General features: G+C 35.6%; 1 protein-coding gene across 3 annotated transcripts in view; it reads left to right on the top strand.

The window, feature by feature from the left end:
* Positions 1-24,846, top strand: part of Rps6ka6 (ribosomal protein S6 kinase A6) — a 152,309-nt gene that overhangs the window by 21,440 nt on the left and 106,023 nt on the right. For all 3 annotated transcript variants that reach the window (XM_040744334.1, XM_040744333.1, XM_021234646.2), the window contains exon 2: positions 11,008-11,159. In XM_040744334.1, the coding sequence (XP_040600268.1) occupies positions 11,046-11,159 (114 nt within the window). In that variant the 5' untranslated portion in view covers positions 11,008-11,045. The remainder of the gene's footprint in view (positions 1-11,007; positions 11,160-24,846) is intronic.

The following is a 24,846-nucleotide window of genomic DNA, read 5'->3' as shown; positions in this document are numbered from 1 at the left end:
TTTATTCATTCCAGGGACTACAGCCCACAGAATGGTGCTATTCGCATAACAAAAATCCCTCGTGAATATACCCCCAAACTTATTTCCTAAGTGACCTTAGATTCTGTCAAGTTAATAATCAATATTAACCATTGAAAATACCACACTAGGGGGTAACACAGTCTTGAAAAATACAAGGAAATTATTACTGTTTTAAAGTCATTAAAAGCTCATGTTAGATGAGGTACATTTTAAACACACCTGAAAACTATGGGTTAAACTCAAAACTTTGTGTTGCTAAAAAGGCGATCAAAATAACTGCCTCTGAAGTTTTGTGTTCCTGGTTGGGGCTCAGGAAAACAAGCTCTCAACTGGAATCTTATTTAGTAGCAATCTACTCACCTCCACAGTATTCGCTTAGCAGAGAACTGAATATGGATTGAGTAGCTCAGGTTTTCTAATAATTCAACCCACTGTTAATGAAAATGTGTCCTTTTTGTGACTGCCTTAAGTGATGAATAATGAACTGCTTTATCTGTCTCTTTATACTTTCATATCTGGTTACAGTAAACCGAGCTTTTAGGTACATTAGAAAACAAAGGATTCTGGTTTGTGGATTGCTTTATCCTTAGGTCCTTTTGTGTTTACTGCTTCACAAGTATGAACTGTTTGGTTTTTTCAGCTCGAGGGAATAGACTCTATTTGTAATTTGAGAAGAGAAAGCCATAAGGGCAAAAAGGCAGTGTGAGAATTCAGTTTAGAGCTTGTGTTTTCTTTTGAAAATTGAAACTCCTGTCAACAACTATTTATTGGTCACATACTGCAGATTAGATTCTTTAACGTATACAATTAAGATGTGGACTACTTTTTCTTTGGTCAGTTGTAATAGTTGTGTTGTAGTAATCACACTACAACTGAGTTATTTCTGTTACTCTGCAAGTAAAATCAAAGGGGATAGGTCTCATAAGGGAATTTGGTGCCACTGTTTTCAATGAAGTATTTTCAATTCACTTTTTCCTCTGGGGTCTCTTCATGTCTCACTTCAGAGTCCACTTTTTAATTATCCCAGGAATTACAGTTATGGAAACAGTAAGTAAAAAAATCTAGAAACTAATTAAAATTATATCTGCCCCCAAAACAACTGTTCTTCCTAAAACCCTAGCAATTTATGCCTGGCTGGTTACACAAAGCCTCCAACTAAACTAAAAGCTTGAATCTCATCCATTAAACAAATAGCAAAGCTGGGGAGATATGTGTTTATGTACATGGTGAGCTTATTGGGATAAAAAATGAGCTACAGACTTTGTGTGTTTTGTCAATTATTTGTCAAATAAGAGCTTATACTAGATTTCTAATTTTGATTACAAATCTAAGAGATTGGACCAATTGAGTGAATATTTCTTCAAGGGAGACAATAACATTTGCTTTCCTGGCCATAATCTTTGCAGGAATGTTAAATAGGTTGTTAATTTTAAAGGATATTTGGAGTTAAATCAGGGTATGCATCAGTAAATGATTCCACAGAGCCTGAGTTAGTATATACTGCTCAGAGGAGAAAAACATTACTCATATGTGCATTAGCATTTTCATTTTTACTGCAGCAATATATCATTCCATTTTTCTGGGTGCTAGGGAATGTTGCTGCAAAATGCACTGCAGTGCTCAGGTACAAACCATTGGCTGCCTTTTTAAAACTGATCATTTAATTCCAAATATCCAGTAAAACCCAAAGGAAGCATGCTCCACAATCCCTGCCTACTTGCTTACTCTCTCAGAAGAGAACTGATGGTTTTGGCTTCCTTTGTGTGATTATTTATTGCAATTTCTGGAGTAGTCCTTGGTCAGTAATTAGGCAGATGGGCAGGAAAGGTTGTAGCACCTCTAGCTACCTCCTTATGACTCAGAAGAATCAGAAGCACTGGCTCCAGAAACTGCAACAAATGATCGCTTGGTTTCCAACATTTGTGGACTGTGAATGGATGCTTATGTGTGAGCCTGAGGGAGAAAAGAGACCTAGAGACAGAAAAGGAGATGGAGAACTAATGGCGATTCATGGCAAGTATAAAAATAGAAGTGATTTTAAAAGCAGTGAGTGACAGTGCATAAAATAAGTCCATGTAACTCGTCACTAAAGAGAAATTGTGTAATGCTATCAAATATTTTTTCCTTCAAAAACCATGTTTGGATGACTTGTATGACTTTTACATTTTCCAATTTCTGTGTTTGTTGCTAAATAAACCACATCTTGAGCTAGAAAAATCCAAGGTGAGCTAATAAAAGAGCAAATTTAAAAATTTCCCCATCCATTATTTGAATTAATAACAGCAGAGAGAAAATAGATTTTTCTTCCTTTCTAAATAAACAAAGAAAGCTTTCAGAATTGTGTTTATGGGAAATAATTAAACATGCTTTGAACTTTAGTGCTTTCAATTGTGCATCCGAGCAGTTTTCAAATGGGTTTGGATTTATCCATGGCATTAACGTTTTAAAGGGCCATCCGTAGCATGTATGCAACTTGCAGAGTGCAGCCTAATGATTTGATTAGTGTAGTGGCGAGTGGATCTCTACAAGGGCTGTGCAGAGGTCTGAAGAGACATAGCTGCATTTGGCCTTTCCTTGCAGTGCACACTAATTGGGTATTGCTGGGAGGATGGTATTGAAAGGGGCACAGAACCCGAAATGTCCATTTGCCCCTAAGTGCTAACCAATGTGATCCTTTTACTGGTTTACTTGTTCTTCAGGGAAAAGGAGCCTATTGGAGAGGCTCTTGAGTATGTATACATAATTAATAACACCGGCCTCTTTGTCAAGACATTTAAGCGCTTGCTAAGCATGGAAAATCATATTATTAGCAAAGGGAAAGAAAAGAGGTATCCCCAGGCAATATTTCATAAACTATAGAAGGGGATTTGACAAATATGAATAAAAATGAAAGGAAAAAAGAAGGTATCAAAAGCTCAAGAAATTCTGGCTGCCATATGTGGGATATGACTGGAGAAGGCCTCAAATCTATCCCTGGAAACTGACCCTGCGTAGTGTCTCACATGTCATATTTTGTAGTAAGGAAGATGAGGAAGTCCCTTTTCATCCTCCTCCTCTTGTAAGCAGAAGCTCCCTTTGTCTTTATCCTTGAATTAAGCTATCTCAGTATGAGTTATCTTCTGGAACTGATTTCAAGGCATTGGACGAGGAGGGAGTATGGTACTATAGATAAAGCAAGAAATATATGGAGGAAGGTCCAGAGTATAGTTGGTTGTTTCAGATAAATGGGTTTAAGTGGGAACCTGAACAGCTGGGCTGAAGATATAAAAGCCATGTCAGACTAGGTCAAGAGTCAGAAGAGAAAACGAAGACACAAATGCAAAGACAAATTCAACCTCTGCATTTATTGTTGATCTGAGTAAACTAATCCAGTCTGGTGTTTTCATGTCTATGGTATCTGTTTTCTTCAGGCTTTGTTTAACAGAGGATGGCTATGACAGTGCAACATGACATATGTTTAACAACTACTGGCCATACCTTCCGCCTTTCTGCTTCCTTTCTTGTCTGGGTCATAGACAAGAAGAAGAGATTAATGACTCTGGTTCACAGAAGGCCAGCGTATTGTATTCCCCTAAGGGCACAGACTATAAAGCTAAAGAGAAAAGTTTTAAGAAAGAGTGGAATAGAATGTCAATTAGTTGGAAACAATTGCATCGCGGAGGGCGGGGTGTAACTGATTCTGTGAAAAGTCAGGTGTCAGACGTAAAAATGAAAAGAAAACTCTTTAGTCTCTATGGTGTAGGTGGAAGTTGACCAAAAAAAATGCCAACCTCAACCCAGCAGAGTGAGTCAGTGAGAAATCAATCAGCTTGCAGAAATACTTTGTTATTATTAATCTTTAAATGTCTCTGCATGGACTATGGCTGTGAACGAGAGAGTGACAGTGATAAAGTCACTGCAAAAAGTGACTACAAATTGTATACTACTATGAGTAATTCATTAGTGTTTCTAACCCCCCAAATGCTCTCATTTTCAGGCATGGCTTCACAAGGGGAAAAGATAATTGGCCTCTGTGTGGATCTTAACAGAGAATAAAAAACACAAAAACATTCACACTTAGTTGTTAAAATGCAAGTTCTCATCTTATCACTTGGATGTCTTTTATTATTATCAAATAACTCTGGCTTCTCTGCTTTGTGGAAGTACCAAATACCATTCTGTTTGGCTTAAAGCTTAGAAAAACTGGAGGGATCCTGCAAAAATCAGACCCAAATAATAAACAAGATGAAGACTAGGCCATAACACAATTAGGAACTGTTCTGTCTGAAAAAGGGAATGATAAGGAATAACATAACTGCTGTCTGCAAGAAAATAAATGAGGTTTATGTAGAGGAAAGGGAGATGTGGGTCACTTGTCTTATGTGATCATGAATGTCTTTAGAGAGGAGAAAAATTTCCACAACCTAATTTTAAGACAGTATAAATTTTGGTCTACCCCAAACAACATCTTCTTTTAAATTTATTTTACACACACGGAGAAAAATACTGCAATTTAAGATAATTTACTAATACCTCTATTTTATTAGCGAAAACAACCTTTAAAACACTATTTTGAAAACATAATAAGAAACTTGTAGGAATGAAATTTTAAAAAAGAGAGTCTCTTAGAAGTTTTGAAGAAAGATAACCATTAGTATGTGGGGAGTTTGCTATAATACTTGCCATAACTTTTTATTACAAAAATATTTAAGTAATGATATAACATTTTGAGACATTGCTTTCCTTTAATATTTATCCTTTAATCAACAGCTTATGTTTGAAAATGGTATAACATGTGATTAAAAGGTTAATACTGAGGATGAGTGGGAAATTTTCTAGTGACTATAGATTAAACAATTCTCTATTTTTCATTAAAGCTAATTTCATGATTTCCTGTGGTGGTATTTTTGCCTTTTTTTATGAATTCTGATACTTTGAAAATACCCAATAACTACCTTAAGTGTCAGTGTTAATACTGAAGAAAGTGTGAAGACACAAGAGCAAAACACATCCATAACATTACAGATGTTCCCTGCTTACAGTAGTTCAGACTAATGATTTTCCAGCTGTACTATGATACACTAAGGAGAAATGATACTTCACAGTTTGAACTTGGATCTCTTCTTTGACTACCACTATGTAAAGATATCAGTGTCAGCCATGTGAACTATGCTAAACTATGGTGTTTGATAGGGTAGGTGTAAAATATATATATATATATATATATATTTCCAGTTTATGACATTTTCAACTTCCAAGGGCTTTATCTGGCTATTACCCATGGTAAACTGACGATCATTTGTACTTACAGTCTTTTGAAAAGTAGAGATTACTGAATGAAATAGAGCTATGAATAAGTTGTGATGAGAGCTCAGACAAGTTAAGCCCTGGAGGGATTCCTAATATAAAACTTATAGGGATAACCTGGGTAAGATGAATAAGAAATATCCTAGTTAAACAGGAAAACAAAAGTTAATTTGAAATATAGCAAGTACTATTCAGGGTAAAAATTTAAGGTACATGGTGATATCATTTACTCTAATGAAACAAAAGAAAGAAACAGTTCATTTTAGCAAGTTGCCTTTGGAAATGCAGATTTGTTGACTAAGTCCCATGGAATGTATTGAATGAAATAGCTTAGGGGATGTTGAAGTGAGATTCATTTATTTAGAAAGGAGATCGGGTTTGGAGATGAAACTGTAAGGCTTTAGCATATGAGAATGAAATTACATGCAGAATTAAGTGTAAAATAAGAGCTCTTGAGGGCTGAGGGAAAATACTATGAACTAGCAATGTCTAAAGAACTTTCTAATGAAATTGAGCCCCTCCCACCAAAAGCAAAAACAAAAATAAAAAACAAAGACAGAAGAATCAAGAACTATAGATAGGAGAAAACACATGGTAATGCCATAGGAACCAAAGGAATGAGAAGGAATATGTCAGAAAGTAGAAGAGATTAGTGTCCCCATTGAATGTATTAACCATATAGACATCATTGACTTTAGTAATTTCAAGAACCAATGTGATGGAAATAAAATTACAGCAAATTTAAGAGTCAATGGGAGTGATGGACAGTTAAAACTAGAAGAAAAATACCCCTTTAAATAAATTTGGCTGTTTGGTGGTGCATATCAAAGGAAGCCATTTTATTTTTAACACAAAATAGTATTTTCTATTATGGTTGGAAGAAGTATTAGAGAGGGTAAGGTTAAAGCTCCAAGACAGGAAAGATAAACAGATTTGATCATTCTGTTTATCACTTGGGGTGAGCTGCAAACCTCTCAAGTGTCAATCCTCATGTGGCAGCTCTGAGATGTCAAGAGTAAGAGAAAATGTATGTTAACAACTCCTTATACCAGAGGTGGGTCGTTTCTTCCATTTCATCCTGCAGGAAAGAGGGAAGGATGAGGAAAGTGATGAGCAAGTATGATTATAGGTGACATGCCAGAAAATTTGAGGGGTTTTCTTATGAGAACCACACAGTATGAGGTGAATAAGTTAAATGAAGAAACAGATGGATTGTGATAACAAGAGAGTAGAGGAGGCTTAAAATAGATTTTATAAGGAGAGGAAGGAAGAAATGTTACTAGGTAACATTGAAATCAAGTTGAGATTAGAGACCAAGAATTTTCATCAAACCAATTTACTATTTTCTCCAACATCATTTACTATCACAATATTGTACAGCTAGGGAAGTAGATATTTAGACTGATGGAAAGCTTGCGTTTAATCATATCCATGCTGTCTAAGGGCAATGAATGTAAATCAATGAAATTTTTAAAAGAATAATTTAAACAATGGATAATGACATCTAGGCTGATCAAAAAAGCTGAGACAGGGCTAGTCTCTATTCTCCTTTTCCCTTGACTGTGCTTCAAAGGACATTTTAGCCCAAGTATAAATTGTGTAAACATTAGTAAATTTTCACTGCCCCATAGAACCAAATGGGTATGTTATATAGTCTTATCTGTAAGACAAAGATCAAAATCATGCTTTAGAATGGAAGGAATGCTAAATCTAAAATCCTAAATCCTTGAAAATAAGATTTTAACAGAAAGTACTTGACAGAGAAAGGTCAGGCTATAAGTATTTGAATATTTGGAATATTAGAACAAGTGATATAACAGCAACATCAACAAAAAAACCCTGACTTTATATTTAGTGAGATACAGGAGGCCCAACACAAATGTTGATGGTTGCTTTGCAGGTTGCGCTAGTTCTGAATTAAACTAGTTTGTTCAATAAACTTAGCAGAATAAGAAAATAGGGAAAGGAAAATCTAGAAGGACTTGGTAACTGACTTCATAGAAGGTCTAAAGAAAAATAATGAATCATAAGTGTGAGGATATTACAATTTGTGGATGCCAAAGTTATGAGAAAAGTATTTATGAGGAAAATGTGATGGGTTCTATTTACATTTCAGGGATCTTTAGTAGTTATTAGTAGTATATAAGTTTTTTCAATAGGATTTGGAGGACTGGAAGTAGTCCTGGAGATTTGTCCTATACTGTCATCAACACACATTTTACAAAATCATGAAAACAAATCAAACTTTAAAAAGAAACAGAGGAAAAAGCAATGTATACAGAAAGATATGTAATATAGAAATATAGAAAGAAATGTAGATAAAATTAACATCGTAGGAGAAAATAATAATAAAGATAATCAGAAACCAAAGGAGTACCACTTTTTGGCATTTTGATTAAGATCAAGTACAGAAGCCAAAGAAAGAGTTTCAAGTTGAGTAAAATATGGAAACAAACTTTCTGTAAAAAGATAATGTAGACTTATTAGCAAAAATAATATTAGGAAACTCTGAAAGTGAAATTGCCCTGTCAAGGGGAACTAAATAGTGAAGAGGTTGCTCAGAAAGTGTATGTTGCAATGAGGATATAGCTCATTGGAAAAGCACTTGCTGAGTATGAGTGAGGCCCCTGGGATCAATTCTCAATAGTCTAGTCAATGAAAAAGATTTAAAAAACCAAGGCTGTGTTTAAGGAAACTGTCTGAGAAATTTGACTATGGAAGGAAAAAAATTTCCAGCAAAAGGGAGCAGTTTTAGATTATATGGATTATATGCGTTTTCAAGACTGGGCAGACATACCACTCCAGGAAGTTGTTAAAGATTGAAATAAACTATGATGTGCACGCTCTAGATGTAAAATATTCTAGTTATTCACCAAATTCATCAAGATGTCAGCCAATGACTACAGCCAATAAAGACCTTTAGTTGATTTTATTGGTGTTAGAAGATTAATGCTCAACTATGACAGCTCATGTTTACTCATTTATAATTTACCCTGACAATATTTTTCTTTAATTTCATTTTTGGAATCAATGCCTGAAGTTTATATAGCAGTATAAGTGACTATATTATATACAAACAAACTAATGCTTGAAATAAATGGTTTGAGGCCAGTGGTTTTCAACTCGTGAGTCACAATCATTATGGAGATCACATATCAGATATTGTGTATATTAGATATTTACATTGTGCTTTGTAACAGTAGCAAAACAAAATTACAGTTATAAAGCTGCACCAAAATGTTATAATTGGGGGGGGGTCACCACAACATGAGGAACTGTATTAAAGGGTTGCTGCATTAGGAAAGTTGAGAACCACTGTGTAAGTCTTCATCCTTGGAAATACTTTTTTGTCTGGCTTTTATTTATGAATGAAAATGCACACTCGTCCAAAATTCATGAAAATAAGTTGTTCTGGGGCAGCTCAAATATATAACTGAAGAAATTTTAAGGAAAAGGGAATGTGTAGTTGCTCTATTGGAAAATAATATCTGGTTTAGTGCACCTGTTTTAATTTTGTTTCTCCTTTAGCACAGTGGAAGAAGTGGGAGAGATGAAGCCATTGGGCTTAGAAGATTTCAATATAGCTCAGCACTTAACTTCTTTGTATTTAGGTTTTTCTTTGAAAAGTAGGAGTGATGATGCCTGGTTTTATAAAATTTTGAGGATTTAATGACATAATATGTATACAAGCATGTAACACATTTTTTCTTCTTGAGTTGTCATCTTTGAATGTAATCAGCTTTGTTTATAAAACTGTGTACTTTTTCATTTTTAAAAATTCCTATAATCCATGAATCTTATAGCTAACTCTTAAGTTAGATCAGAGTAACCAGAAACAACAAATTTAGTGGCTTTGGCAATTGGTTTTATCAGCTAATGTAAAGAAATGTGCTCAGAGAGTAACTTTGAAGGATGAGGGTGAAAGAGCGCCATCTTATAGTGGTAACAATATTTATCTTTAATGGAGAAGTCTCTATTTTCTATTGCATTACATTAGTGGAAATATTTGTGAAGGAGGGGACAGACAAGCATTAGGTTGATGGAGGAAATTGTTTTGTCATCTATACAATCCTTACAATGAAAGGATGACCTCTCAGAAGTTTTTTCACAAACCCTTGCATAACCAACAATTCCTTAAAATAATAAGATAAGATCAGTTTTGTTATTTGGGGTCATTTAGATGAACATAGCAATAGTAAAATATATAGAGTCACTCTCTATAAAATATTTTAATGAAAATATTTAACATATGGTTGATTATAATGATCTCCAGTTCAATGTCAGCTGCCTTGAATTCTTTTTAAAAATATATCAGCAGAGTATAAATTATAAATAAAAATATAAATTTGGTGTTACTTAAGTTGGGAGTGGTAGTTCACATTTTAATGCCAGCACTCGAGTGGCTGACGGGATGATTGCTGAGAGTTTGAGGTCAGCCTGAACTGCTTGATTAGGCCCTGTCTAAAAAAAGCAAAGAAAATGAAATAAACACAAGGGAAGTTGAAGCAAAACATTTTAGTATCAAACTCTGCTTGTCTTATGTCCCATATGCACTGTCCTTCTGTTCTGAATTATCATTTAACTTACCTACATCTCTACTGCAGAACTAAAGTATCAAATATCTTTTGTTTTCTTTTTCCTTTTTTTGTAATGCTGAGGATCAAATATAGGACCTTGTGCATCCTAGGCAAATATTCCACCTTTAATTTATATCCTTAGCCCTTGAAGTTTATTTATTTATTTTTTTATTTATTTATTTGGTTTTTCGAGACAGGGTTTCTCTGTATTGTTTTGGAGCGGGTCCTGGAACTTGCTCGAACTCACAGAGATCTGCCTTCCTCTGCCTCCTGAGTGCTGGGATTAAAGGCATGCACCACCAACGCCTGGCACTCTTAAATATCTTGAGACAACATTTTATCATGTAGACCAGGTTGAACTCAAACTTGTGATCCTCCTTCGTCAGCCTTCTGAGTGTTAGAATGACAGGCATGTATCATGATGCCATGTTCCAAGTATGGTTTAAATTGGGTAATATTTCAGTCTATCCATGTCTTTAATACTTTTGTGTGTTGATAAAATAATAATAGACTAGCTTATTAAGACAATATACATTTAATGCTAATGATATGCTAGATGTCAGTTGTGTTCATCATTCAAATTGATTACTCACATTGATATTTGTAACATCTAAATGCTATATAATTAGGGGAAATCTAGTTATTGGTAAAGGGAAACCAGCCAACTGGCTGGTGGCCAAGAAGGACTGAGCTGATATGGAAGGGTATATTTATGACAGGAACTGCTCAGGGATACAGACAGTTCTGAGATGGGAATGCCAGGAATTTAAATAAGAAAGTATAAATGAATGTCTCCGGAGGAAATAGAGGAAGAAAGAATAATATGGCCAATTTTCTTATTCTGAGTCTGAGGGTCATGTACATGCTAGTTTTTGTAGGAGTTAGACTCTCAATCACCATTTCTTCTTCATTCTCTCCCTTTTTACCAAGAAAAGAGGTAACTTACGAGTTGCTTTATTTTTAGAACATGTACTACAGAATCCCCAAAGAGCACAGGGTAAAGTGAGATTTCAAATTTTGAGAACTTTTCCCACCCTGTGCCCTTTTCTTCCTCATGTATTAAACTGCTTGCTGTGTTCCCCAGATATTTCACTATTTAATTCCAAGTCATATTTTTTTCCAGGTTGTACTTCACATTTATAGTCAGATCAACTTTGAGGCATGATGAATTCTAGAAGGACACGACGTAGAACATCTGGTCGTAGGGCCAACTCTAACCTAAGCCTATGTTGTTGCCTTCCTTTGTTTAAATGTCATCGACGTTCCAAGAATAAGGTAAGAATATCTAGAAATATGGTACTGAGTTTTGATAGGATGTAAATGAATGGCAGAAGAGTGGGGAATGTAGTCTGAGTGTTATGACTGTGTGTAAAGATCAGTAAGACGTTTGTGAGTTTTTCTAAAGGATCTATACACATTCAGTCAGTTCTGCCTTTTCAGAGTTGGGGGTTGGGAAAATGGGTTAAGATTGGGATTCCAAACAACTTTGACAAGCTGATGTGGGTAAAAATAAACATGACAAAGTCTATTAAAGGCAAACTAAAATCCAGAGGAATACCAGATTACAGAAACGAGTACAAGATGGTCCTCAACTGGGTATGTATAAATATAGCAAATAATTGTACAGAACCCATGAGAACTATAGGTCAAACATGCCAATAATAGAATGTCCTATGGTCACAAACAGTGAATGGAAGGGCTGGGGTGTAACCTTAAAATATTATTCTCTATTTAAATTTTTATTGTGCCTTTAATAGAGAGTAATGTGCCAATTTCAACATCTATGATCTATATATGTAAGATGTGGTGTATTTGGGCAAGGTGCAGGGAAAGCAAGCCAAGGTGATTCCTTTCAAATTCTCAGACAATTAAAAAAAGTCCTTGTAAAAGAAAAATAAAAGACCTGAAGGGTTAGCTTAATTATATGGCTTCAACTAGTTGGAGAGATACTATATAAGGGTAGAAGGAATGGATCATACAGCCCCTAAATATTTCCACTCAAATCAGACTTGAGATGACTAATATAGTGAGTAAGTCAGAATTTTGTTTTACCATAGAATAGTTCTCACCTCAAAATACTAAAAAGTTAGCATTATTTGAAATATATATGAAAAATTTCCCCTTTGAGCTTTGTCAGAATAAAGCAAAAAGCTACCATTATGAAATGATTTTAGTACAGACTGGTCATATAGCAAAGTGGACAGTCTATTAGTAGATTTTTAGAAAGCCTTTTAAGTAATATAAGTCTGTGAAATAAGGTTCATTCACCAGTTCAAAGGGGAAAATTGGATTCCTAAACATCCATTTTGTTTCTCATTATAATTTTGATAGCATTTGCCCTCGGGTGTTTTTAAACAGCTTCATAGACTTTAAGATTTCCCAGACCTCTTTTACATTTGTAAATATTTAACACCAACCTTCTCCCGCCCCCTGGTTTCCAGTGTGCCTACACATTTTTCATCTAAACAGATGACTAAGTTCCAAGGCTGTGTTCTAGCAAAATAACAATATGTGAAAATATTTCTAGTTAATCATCACCTTTCTATTTTGTCAGAATACTCTAGTTCTTGCTCAGATTTCTACCTTCATAATTTTTCTCTGCATGCAAAGCAGATGTTTATGACAATTGGTTGAAGTAAATTAGGCAGCTAATCTGTTCTAATTTTTAATTCTATATAGGCATAAATTCTTTGAGCATTTATTTTAAGAGACAAAACCAGAAATTGGAGAAAAGTGGCCATTTTCAGTATGCTATTAACTCATTGAGTGCATATGATTGAAAGCTGTGGTAGGCATGCTGAAGTGATGTTTATTTTTCTTTCTCCAATTTCATCATAGATATGTCTAAATGTACCAAGGTTGCATGACCAAGCAACTGGTAATTTCAGGCAATTAGCTACTTGTTTGGGCTTAAAGATAATCAACATTCATTTTTGACTTTTTTTCAGTAAAATGTTCAGTCAAAATTTCACTCAATTACTTACTTCACACAAAGTGAAGTGGAGAATTGAAGCAATTATCTACATGATTCAAACAAAAAGATGACCTCTTTGACCTCAATTATAGTACCTGTGTATTTTAAGCAAACTGTGCGTTTTGCTTGAAAACTGGAAAAAATGTTAGTGCTAAATATTTACAAATGTAACATTTACTCAGAAAACTGCTTAAATCTTCAACTTCTCCTTCGGTTTACATTGTCTGAATGTTAACTGAAGCTAGTGATAACTAATGAAATGAGTGATTTACTGATTTTTTAATAAGTATGATTTTAAAATTTTTGTTATGAGCTTATTAGGAAAGAGGGAAACATGACAGATTCAAGATGTCTCGTATATTTACTGTTAAACATTTTTGTACAGGTGTTCCATAATGAAAATGGGACTCTAAAATTAGCATTTGAGGTGGAAGCAAGACAAACAATGGGGAGCATACTAATAAGCAGCCACAAACAGGGGTGGTTGAATAATTATAGGGCCCCTTCCACAGTGCAAACGTGCATTTTTATTCCAACATCAGGTAATTGAACCTATAAGCAGAAACAAAGCAGCAGTATTCTTTCATAGCTAAAAGTGCTTTAAAACAATAGAAAGTACAGCATAATTAATTTTTTAACATTACTTAGAAAAGCAGGAATCCAGGATGGTAAATCGAACCTGATAATGTGATGATGGTGCAAGTTACAGAGTCAGTGAATTTTGAAGTTTAGAATTGATGGTATATTTAAACCACAAGAAACAGACCATATGGCCACATGTGAGCGGATAAACCAATAGCAAAATGGATATCCATTGGAATAATTGAAATAACTAAGCATTTATAAAATACCCTTCATCATCAACTTCCTCCCCCTCAAAACAATGGGAGCCATTATCTTTTATACTTCTAAAAAGCACTCTACATAATACATATAATTAATTAAATAAGTCTAGAAATTGAAAGAAATGAAAGCTAAGACAACAAAAGTAACCAGAGTCACACAGAATATGGTGCATACAAGTCTCTCAGAAGCTAAATCATCCTGTTACTTGCCAATGAGAACAGGAATATTGAGTAGTTTCATCAAAAAAGTATTAATTAATAGATGCTACCATTTTAAAATAAATTTATTGTTTTATGACAGCTTAATTTGGAATATGATTTGGCTCATTTGCATTGAGAAAATATTTTAAAATTCGGTGCATAACTTTGTATGGTTATAGAAAAAAATATGAAAATCCACAAATATTGTCCTTGATATATGTAATTACATCAATATCTTCCTTTTTAAGGTAGTAAAGAAAATAAACGTGTATAAAGACTTTTGTAATCAATAAAAGCACATACATGATTCTTTGTATTGTTTTCCTAGATTCTAAATGGGACAGGATCTCCTGAGCAGATTGGGAGAATGAGGGGAGGGGAAAGGGAGCTGGGAAAAAGAGAGGGGGAGAGGAGGACATGGGGGAGCAGGAAGTTTGAGCCGGGGGAAAAACAGAGGAGAACAAGATGAGAGATATCATAATAGAGGGAGTCATTATAGGTTTGAGGAGAGATCTGGCACTAGTGTGATTTCCAGAGATCTACAAGGATGACACCAACTGACAATCTAAGCAATAGTGGAGAGGCTACTTTAAAAGCCCTTTCCCAATAATGAGATTGAAGACTACCTTATATGCCATCCTAGGCCTTCATCCAGTGGCTGATGGAAGCAGAGGCAGATACCCACAGCTAAACACTGAACTGAACTCTTGGAACCCAGTTGCAGAGAGGGAGGAGTGATGACTAAGGGGTCAAGACCAGACTGGTGAAACCCATAGAAACAACTGACCTGAACAAAGGGGATCCAGCCCGTGGACCCCAGACTGATAGCTGAGAGGCTAGCATGGGACTTATCAGACCCTCTAAGTTTGGGTATCAGTGAAAAGACCTTGGCAATCTATGGGGCCCCAGGTAGTAGATCAGTATTTATCCCTGGCTATGAATGAACTTTGGGAGCCCATTCCACATGGACGAATGCTCTCTCATCATGGACACGTGGGGGAGGCCCTAGGCCCTGCCCTGGATGAAATGACAGACTCTGGAGATCCACCATGGAGGGCCTCACCCTTCCTATGTAGTGAAATGGGGATCGGGTGGGGGACTAGGGGTGTTGGAGTGGGTGGGAGAGGAGGGAAGGGAGAAGGAACTGGGATTGACATGTGAAACAAGCTGGTTTCTAATTTAAAGTAAAAAATCAGAAACAAAACATATAAGTATATACATGATAAAAAGAATACTCTTTGATTTGATTAAAGTTATTTGGAGAGGAACCAGTATATTTCATCATGATGCATAGATAGACACATGTAATGACAACAAAGGGTAGACAGAGGTTTGTAATTATTTTAGATTTATTTTTATGTGTGTGAGTGTCTACCTGCATGAATATATATTCACCTTGTCTGTTCCTGGTACCTGTGGTACCCAGAAAAGGACTTCAGAACTCCTGAAACTGAAAATACAAAAGGTTGTAAGTCACTCTGTGGGTATTGCAAAGCAAACTCAAGTCCTCTGTAAGAGCAAAAAATGTTCTTAATTGGCAAGCCATCTCTTCAGCCCTGAGCCTTGCAGTATAGCTTATACTTTACTGGGGGAATTAAATAATGGTCAAATGATTCCACAGAAAAAATATATTTATAGACTAGAAGTGTTATGGAAAAATATATGTGAAACTGAAAAAAACAAAAATGCAGAGAAATTCTACCTAGTTTGTCAAATATGAAGCCTTAAGAGGGAATGCAACATTATAGGCTTAAAGAGAAATCTGGCACTAGGGAAATGTCCAGATATATATTAAAATGACCCCAACTAAGAATCTAAGAAATAGGGGATAGGCTGTCTTAAATGCCCTTCCCCTATAATGAAATTTATGGCTACCTTACATGCCATCTTAGAGCCTTTATCCCGTAGCTGATGGAAACAGAAGCACAGACCCACAGCTAAGCAATGAGCTGAATTCCTGGAATCTAATTGTAGAGAGGAGTGATGAGTGAAGGGGTCAAGACCATGCTGGAGAAACCCACAGAAACAGCTGACCTGAACAAGGGGGAGCTCATGAATCCCAGACTGATAGCTTACAAACCAGCATAGGACAGAACCAGGCTCCCTGCACATGGGTGTCAGATAGGAGGCCTGGGCAGTCTATGGGAACCCCCAGTAATGGAACAGCATTTATACCTTTTGTATGAATGGACATTTGGAGTTCACTCCACATAGAGGAATACTCCCTCAGCCTAGACATATGGGGGAGGGCCTAGGCCCTGCCCCAAATGATGTGATAGACTTTGATGATCCCCTATAGAAGGCCTCACCATTTCTATGGAGCAGAAGAGGGATTGGATGGGGTTGGTGGGGGACACAGGAGAATTGGAGGGAGGGTTAACTGGGATTGATATATAAAATAAGAAAGTTTATAATTTAAATAAAAATGTATAAAACATATTTCTTATGAGTCAATGAACAATAAAAATGCTGAAGATACACAATCCAACAAGACAGATACTCTTTCTTTTTCAAGGCACTTGGGAATGGTGTTACTTGTTGGTGCTAAACACTGGTTATGTGACTGCTGCAACTTGAAGTCAAGTTCTAATTGTGTCATTTGTGTTAGTCATTATTGATAGGTGGTACAAATAAAGAACATAGGGTACCTTCCAAGTACTTAGCTAATCTAGATGAAAGGAAAGAGTTAGGAAAAGTTATTCAAAGGAAAATAAGGCTGTGTATTGGGCATCCGTATATGAGAAAGAATTAGCTGAACAAAATCTGAGAACATGGAAAAGTGATAATCTGGATAAAAACATTATGTATAAAACACAGAAAACTGAGGATAAAGTTATATCCTAAGCCTCATAAACCATTTAAAGAGTTTGTACTTTGTTATTGAAACGATGAAGACCAAGTGATTTAAAAAAAAAAACTACAGATAAGTTGGCTTCATTTTCACAGAACTGACAATTAGACAAATATATTCGAAAGTTAATGAAGATGGAGGAATTAATGGCAATAATGTTTCTAGTGCAAAGGACTATGTTTAAGATGATGGCATTATCAGAACTGAGCACAAAAGCCAATAGTAAAATTCTTATGATGGGGAAATTGATTAACTTACTTTGTGACATACTGAATTAAGGTGACTAGAAGTTTCTTAGATGTTTAGCAGACATTCAGAAAGTGTCCTTAGAACCCAAGAGAGTGGTCTGACTGGGAGTACTGACAAGGATCACTGGTAGAAAATGAGGCACTGGAAGTTGTAGGGTAGATGACAGGCGCTAAAATACAGAGAAAGTGTATGTGTGTGTTAGGAAGGCACATGAAGATGAAGGATTTACTAAAATACAGAGAAAGTGTGTGTGTGTGTGTGTGTGTGTGTGTGTGTGTGTTAGGAAGGCACATGAAGATGAAGGATTTACTAAAATACAGAGAAAGTGTGTGTGTGTATGTGTTAGGGAGGCACATGAAGATGAAGGATTTACTAAAATACAGAGAAAGTGTGTGTGTGTGTGTGTGTGTTAGGGAGGCACACGAAGATGAAGGATTTACTAAAATACAGAGAAAGTGTGTGTGTGTGTTAGGGAGGCACATGAAGATGAAGGATTTATTAAAATACAGAGAAAGTGTGTGTGTGTTAGGAAGGCACATGAAGATGAAGGATTTACTAAAATACAGAGAAAGTGTGTGTGTGTTAGGAAGGCACATGAAGATGAAGGATTTACTGAATTGGAGACTAAGATAAAATATATATAGTAAACTGGGAACTGGTTTTAGTCTTTCAGCTACAGTTTGAAATGGATTATTATACTGCTGCTACTGCTGCAAGTTTTGTTTTATCTTATATTTTGAGATGAGTTCTTACTTTATGCACAGGGTGGCATCTAACTCATGGATTTAAGTGATCTTCCAGCCTCAGCTTTATGAGAAGGTCTGATTATTTACTTAGGTGTTACTGGTGATTGAACCTAGGATCTCATGCTCTACCACTAAACTACATACTCAACCCTATTTTTATGCTTGGGTATTTAGTCAGGTCCTGATATTACCACTGAAATCTCTGAAAAAACATTTATAGTTATTTTTCCTAATGAGATCTGTAATCATCAGTTATCCAAACTATTTCTAAAGTCAGTTCATCTCTAAATTCATATTTCATTTGAAAAAATTACCTGACCATTCAATGTGGATTAAGTAGATTATCTCTACTGAGCAACAAATGTTGGTTTTTCCCTGTCCTCCTTGGCACATTCATTCATGGCTTCCTTATTCATCTCACATTTGGGAAGTCATGTTAGGGAGATTTTACAGGTGTAGCTTCGGACATTACAAGGAAACAGAATATCACAAGAAGCACCCAGCTCCTCTGGCTTTTGCAATATTTCTGCTCCTCTTCCACAATGTCCCCTGAGCCTTAGTTGTGTGAGTGTTTTGTGGATTTATCCACCACGAATGGGGTCTACAACTCTGAATTTTTATTGGTTGTGGTTTTTTGTGGTCTCCATGTGTTGCAAAGTGAAGTTTCCTTGATGAAATGTAAAAGCTACATTATCTACGGGTACAAGTACAAATATAATACATATATACATATATTGTTGTTAAGAATTATGCTGGTTTAGTAAATTAGTGGTTGTAAATTGTCCTCTGAAAACCATAACTTCACTAACATTGAGTAGTTAGGTAAATTTACAGTACTAGGCATTGTTTTCCTCTTGTTGAACAGGTCTTTGGTCCAAATAAAGAGTTATTAGTGACTATCAAGTGTGAGTTCCACTATCACATCCTTAGGGTTACTGTGCCATGCTAGTTATGGGTGTGGTTCATAGATAGATAGCTGGGTAGGATTGTTGGTTGTCTCCTTCCTTTGGAAGCTTGCATGGTGCCTTCCTTAAAAACTAGTCCTCAGGGAAGGGGCATTCAGGTTAGTTTCAGCTCAGGGGTCTCTGAGCCTTGTTTTTGAAATGCATAGTGTCTTTAGCAATAGGCACTTACCTCTGTGGGGGGTCAGGACTATAATAAGCAGTAGGCTTTATGTTTTGGGCATCTTTTGGATAGCCCTAGTCAACGAATCAACTGAAGACTTCTTATGTCTGATATTGGTTTGATTAGGTGACCTTTCACTTTTGGAAGGAGCACTGCCAGCCCAGAAGAGACAGGTTCGTTAAAACAGTATATGCACAATTATGCATGGAATAACATGCATTATAGGCCCTTTGGAGGGAGAATAGTTAATAATAGCATTCCTTATGACTTTTTCAGATACCCTTATCATCATCATCATCATCATCATCATTATTATTATTATTATTATTTAACCTTGGTAATCCTTCTGTATTTACCTCCTTCTTTCTTTCCTAATGAACTCCCTGTTTTCCATTTCCTTTCCCAGGTCACTTATATCCTGCTATTTCCCTCTCTATTGTTCCCCCAGTCCCCATTTCCTGGCAATGTTCCTAGTTTACTTTCTTGGTTCTGTAGTCATCCCAGATTACGTACTAATGTATGAAGATTTGGAGCTAGGGGCCTCTAATGTCAGAGAACATGTGATTTTTGTTTTTCTGGGTCTGGTTATCTCACACAGTATGGCATTTTCCAGTTACATCCATTTACCCTGCAAATTTCATGATTTCATTTTTTTTCTGAACAACTAAATAGTTCCACCATGCATGTGTACTTCATTTTTATTATCCATTCAGATTGAAAGGACATTTAGGTTGCTTGTATTTCCTAGCAATTATGAACAGAGCAGCAAGAACATGCTATTTTATTTTGGGGAGAAAGTCTCAGTTTGTAACCTAAGGTGGCTTTCAACTCACACATGTCCTATCTCAGCCTCCCAAATGTTAGGATCACAGATGTATACCCCTATTGCCTCCCTTCATCTGTCTTCATCTATGCATGTTTCTGAGACAGAGTCTCAGGTAGCCAAGGTTTGCCTTGAAGTCACTTATATAGAGGATGCTGGCCATTGAACTCCTGATACATTTATCTTTGCATTTCAAGTACTGGGATTATGGGAGGGCCCTACTACTCCTACTCCTGGTTCCTTCTGTATTTGTAACTTACTTTACACATATTTTCTTTATAAACTTTATTAAAGAATTATGGCTCATATATTCCTTTATTTCTCTCCCACTAATTTGTTTCTTTTTCTTGTAAGTGTTTTTATTTTTGAACAGTTTTAGGATTATACAAAATGGTTAAGATATCAAGAATATATATCCTACACATAAAGTTCTTTTTCTATTTTGTGTTTTATGATTTTATATACAATTAATGAGTTTCATTATGGCATTCTTCCTCTCTCTCTCTCACACACACACACATATATGAAATTATTCTTGCTCAAATTTGCTCATTATATTCCCTTTTTCCCCTTCTCCCCTATCACTGTTTTCATTTTTCCGTGAATGGTTTTCTTTCTACAGTCATTAAATATCTATGTGGATGTATATAACCATATATGCATATATGTAAACTGAGAGTCTTCATATGAGAGAAAATATGAAATAGCTATCTTCCCTCTGTCACTTCCTTTTATTCCTCCCTCCTCCCTCTTGTTTCCTCCATTCTTCCTCCTGTTAGTCCCATATAGGATGGCTCCTTTCTACTTTTATGTTGTGTGTGTATGTGTGTGTGTGTGTGTGTGTGTGTGTGTGTGTGTGTGTGTGTGTGTAATAGACAACATGTTTCTTATCTGATTCTGGTTTTTTGTCAAAAAGGTCCAACTTCATTCATTGTCTTGAAGTGGCATAGTTTCACTTTTTATGGCTGAATAAAACTCCATTGAATATGTATAGTATATTTTTTATCTACTGAGAGGTATCTAAGTTTGTCCCATATTTTAGTGAAATGTATATTAATATGCTACATTTGTAATAAGTGATATCAATGCATAGCTGTTAACTACAAGTAATTATTTCCTCAGATCTTACTTTTAGGGGATTCTTTTTCCTGTTGTTGATCCAGATTCTTGTCTAGGATATCAACTTCTATGTCCTAGATTATTTATCAACATGTATGCTTTGTCCTGTTGTTTTGCTGGCAGCAGTTCCTGGTAAAATAGAATAAGTAACAAGAAGGAGTGCAAAGGGGCTAATGGATCTTTGATCAAGATACGCAATGGGGATAGTGTTTGCATATGCTCAGGAAATGCTAGTGGAATGGGTGGAAGAATAAATGCATATATGCAAAATATTATCAAATACAATGATTTAAGGAAGAGTTGCCAAAGTTAGCTTTTATCTCACTTGATGTAACCATAGAACAGATTTTTACTTCATCTACTTAGAAATTATATTTTTCATATTTTAACAATTATTATTATATCCCCTATTTTAATATTAGATGTTCAAAGTGACTATGAATGTCAACTAGAATAATAATCATTAAATGAAAGAATACTTCCTAGAATTTTTGTCATCTGGTATTCTTTGCAAGGCTTTTTCACAGTCTCTCCTTCTCCTCCTCCCTTCTCTTCCTCATATTCCTCCTCCACCTCTTTCCTTTTTGATCCATCTCTCTCTTCCCCTGCTAGGCTCTGAGCATGTTAGATTCTAAGTATACTGCACTGCATGCCCAGACAGATACCCTATACTTTTTTCCCGCAGAATACATATGAACAATACAAGGGCTTGTACACACAATGAGTGCTAGGATTTTTCCTGTGCATTAGGTCTTAGGCTGGATCAATAAACATAAATGACAAAAAGGGAAGGTAAATGAATACAGGATAAGATTTAACAAACCTATCTTCTTTTGACTTGTGGCTTCTATGGGAAGAACAGATGGTTCTGGATCAAATGTTGCCATGAACAATTTCCTGTATAGATTAATGATACTGACATCAGTTTGTAGATAAGGACTTTCCTTACTATACTCTGTCAGTCTTTGGAAATAACAGTTCCAGCTCATCCCCTCATCACAAATATGGCAAAGGAACTAAAGCATTCTGAAGATTCTGAGAGGGAAGATTCAGAGCAGGGAAGAGAGTTATAAGATTTGGAGCAAGCTCTTTGCAGCACTGCATTTTTGCCCTAACTTGATAACTCAAGCTCAATGCAGGAAAGTACCAGAAATACAGAACAAGTTTCATATTCTTTATATAAACCATACTTGTTCATTTGTTTAGTTCTTGGGCAGACTAAAGCAAGAAACAATCATAAATAGTTTATCAAGAAATAAATCTTTTTATCAATATTGAAAAAAGAAAACTTTCCAGAGCCCGTTTTGGTGATGATACACAGTTCATTTTTATAATGGTTACAAAGTCAGATTGATTAAATATTTTCTGGCACTTCAATTTTTATCTCAGGAAACAAGACAGGATTATTTATCATGATGAATAGATATTTCTAAAGCAGGATATTTATTCACATAAAGAAGATGCACTATGTATAATAGACCTAATTCTATTTTACCTATTATACATGGAAGTAAAAACACAGATTATTTTAGAAATTCAATCAGAAAAGCAAAAGTAATCTGCTTTTAAAATTGGAGGCATATTAGCTCCTATGCTAGATGGAGATCATCTAATCTAAACAGAGTCTCATGCCTCTAGTAAGTGCTCGAGTGTTGGTTCTAATCAAATTGAGATCAATAGTGCACTGTTCCCTTTCTATACAACACACTAAATAGATGTATGACAGTAATTCAGGTCTGAGTAAATAGCCATATTAGAGGAAGACAATTAGGACTGATAAGTATCATTATTTGAGATGTTAACATGAATGCAAACACTGAACAGATAAATTTTGAAGGCTCCCCTCACCTATCTAGTCATTCGTGTATGGTTTATAAAATAGCAAGGGCTTGAATCTGTCTGAATGCAAATGAGAGAGACTTGGTGTTTTAGGAAGGAAAAATGTGGGTTTGCCTATAACAGATGGTAGTCAGGGATGAGCTTATGTGGCCTAATACTCTGAAGACCCTTGCTTATTTCCTGATGATAGGCTTAATATTTTTACTAAATAAATGTGTTGTATTAACGGTTATAGGCTCCTGGGGCTTAGGATGCCACTCCAAGTGATTTACCGGAGATAATATATTAGCCACCATACTTTCAGAGGCTTACATGAATGTATCCTCAATTTTATGTATTTGTATAAATACAGATAATTGCTGTTCTTTCTGTAGCTTAGCTAGTGCCATTCTTCAATAACTATAGAAGAATATTTGGATTTCACAGTCCTGGCATAGCCACATGATAGAAATTCTTATTGTAGGACATAATGAAAATTGTGATATGTAAGTAGAAAGTATATGAATCAAGATCTTACCATATTTAAATTCACATCCCCATTTCTTATACTAAAATCATGTTCTTAGTCAACAAAGAAATGTTTCCTAGAAATTTTTTTTGGCTTTGCGAGACAGGGTTTCTCTGTATTGTTTTGGAGGCTGTTGGTCCAGCCCGGCCTCGAACTCACAGAGATCCGCCTGCCTCTGCCTCCTGAGTGCTGGGATTAAAGGCATGCGCCACCACTGCCCATCCGTGTTTCCTAGAAATTTTATGAACATTAGTTGTCATATAATATGTTCTGAATACCTTATACATTTTATTAAGCACACACATACTAGCATCTCCATTTGATAAGAATATTGCAAGAAGAATAGCAGAGAATAGGTTTACTAATTTAAAAAAAATACAATAGGAACTCAGTCAAAGGCCTGATGGACCAAAGGTCAAGAGAGATGAGTAGCTTGAGTTTCACAAGTACAGTAGACTAGAGTGTGTACTCTGGGATAAAAAAAAACAGAAAAGGATGTTGAAGTTTATATATTATAGTGCCAGTTTAGTATGTGGTAATTATTGATTGATGACCCTTAAATCAGAGAAGGGACAGGGAAAATGGACAAGGAAATAAAGGGCAACAGAAAGAGTCAGAGAGTGGGAGACTGAGCCTGGTAATTATACAGTGAGGTGTCAAAGAGAGAATGCAAGGAATAGAAAGGGGGTGGGATTCACAAGCAGCAACAGGGAATAAGTGTGTCAAGGAGGAGTATGGAAAGACATGACGAACCTAAATCAAGATGGGGTGAGAGGACAGTGACAAGCCAGAAGTGGGAGGTGTTTTGGAAAGAAGGAAGCGAAGCTGAGGGACATGGGGTACTATGGAGGCATTCAACTAATTATTACAATTAGATATGTCCTGTGTAAAGAGGATGCATGATCTCTGTGGGTAATTTAACTTCTATTAAATTGAGTCATTTATTTAATTCACATTTCTTTGCTCCAGTGAATATAAACAATGTGGCTCCTTAAATTGTTTGGGTGCATATGCAGCATAAATAATACACACACACACACACACACACACACACACACACTTAAATATATATATATATAGTGTTTAAATGTGTTAATAAATAATTCTACCTTTTCTATTACTCATTTGCTTTCCAAAAACAGGTATAATTAAGATTAAGCAATTGTATAATTAGCAATGGCATGCAGCCATCTGGTTGGGAAGTGCACTAGTTACTAAACAGGCTAGTCTTACGGCTATCATTTCTATTTGAAGATATTTAAATTACAACTACTTTTTTTGGAAATACTTCCATCTCAAATTAGTGGTGATGTTACAGTGTAATTATGTGACAATCAAAAAGTCCATAGCAGACCAGAATGGTTATAAGAAACTATAAAAATCGGTGCAGAAGAAACAGTATTACCTTGTGTTTTTAGAGAACACACTCCCAGCATCACTGTTAGTTGTGTTTACACAAATATCATATATGCATATTGCATTTCAAAGATATTGTTTTCCCATGTATTTGTAACCACATTTCTTTCAATTCAATGAAAATAAGTCTCAGAGAATTCAGAATCATTCTCATTTCTCTTGTATAATATATTAAAGGAATGCCAGTGAAATATGTTTAGTATGGTAAGTGATTTCTCTGCTACTTAATAAAGCAATTGAAAGAATGTGTGACCACATTCAAAGAA

Source organism: Mesocricetus auratus, unplaced genomic scaffold (genome assembly GCF_017639785.1).
Source record: "Mesocricetus auratus isolate SY011 unplaced genomic scaffold, BCM_Maur_2.0 Super-Scaffold_100003, whole genome shotgun sequence".
NCBI lineage: Eukaryota > Metazoa > Chordata > Mammalia > Rodentia > Cricetidae > Mesocricetus > Mesocricetus auratus.
Note: the sequence above shows the minus strand (reverse complement) of the source record. Positions and strands in the feature narration are given on the sequence as shown.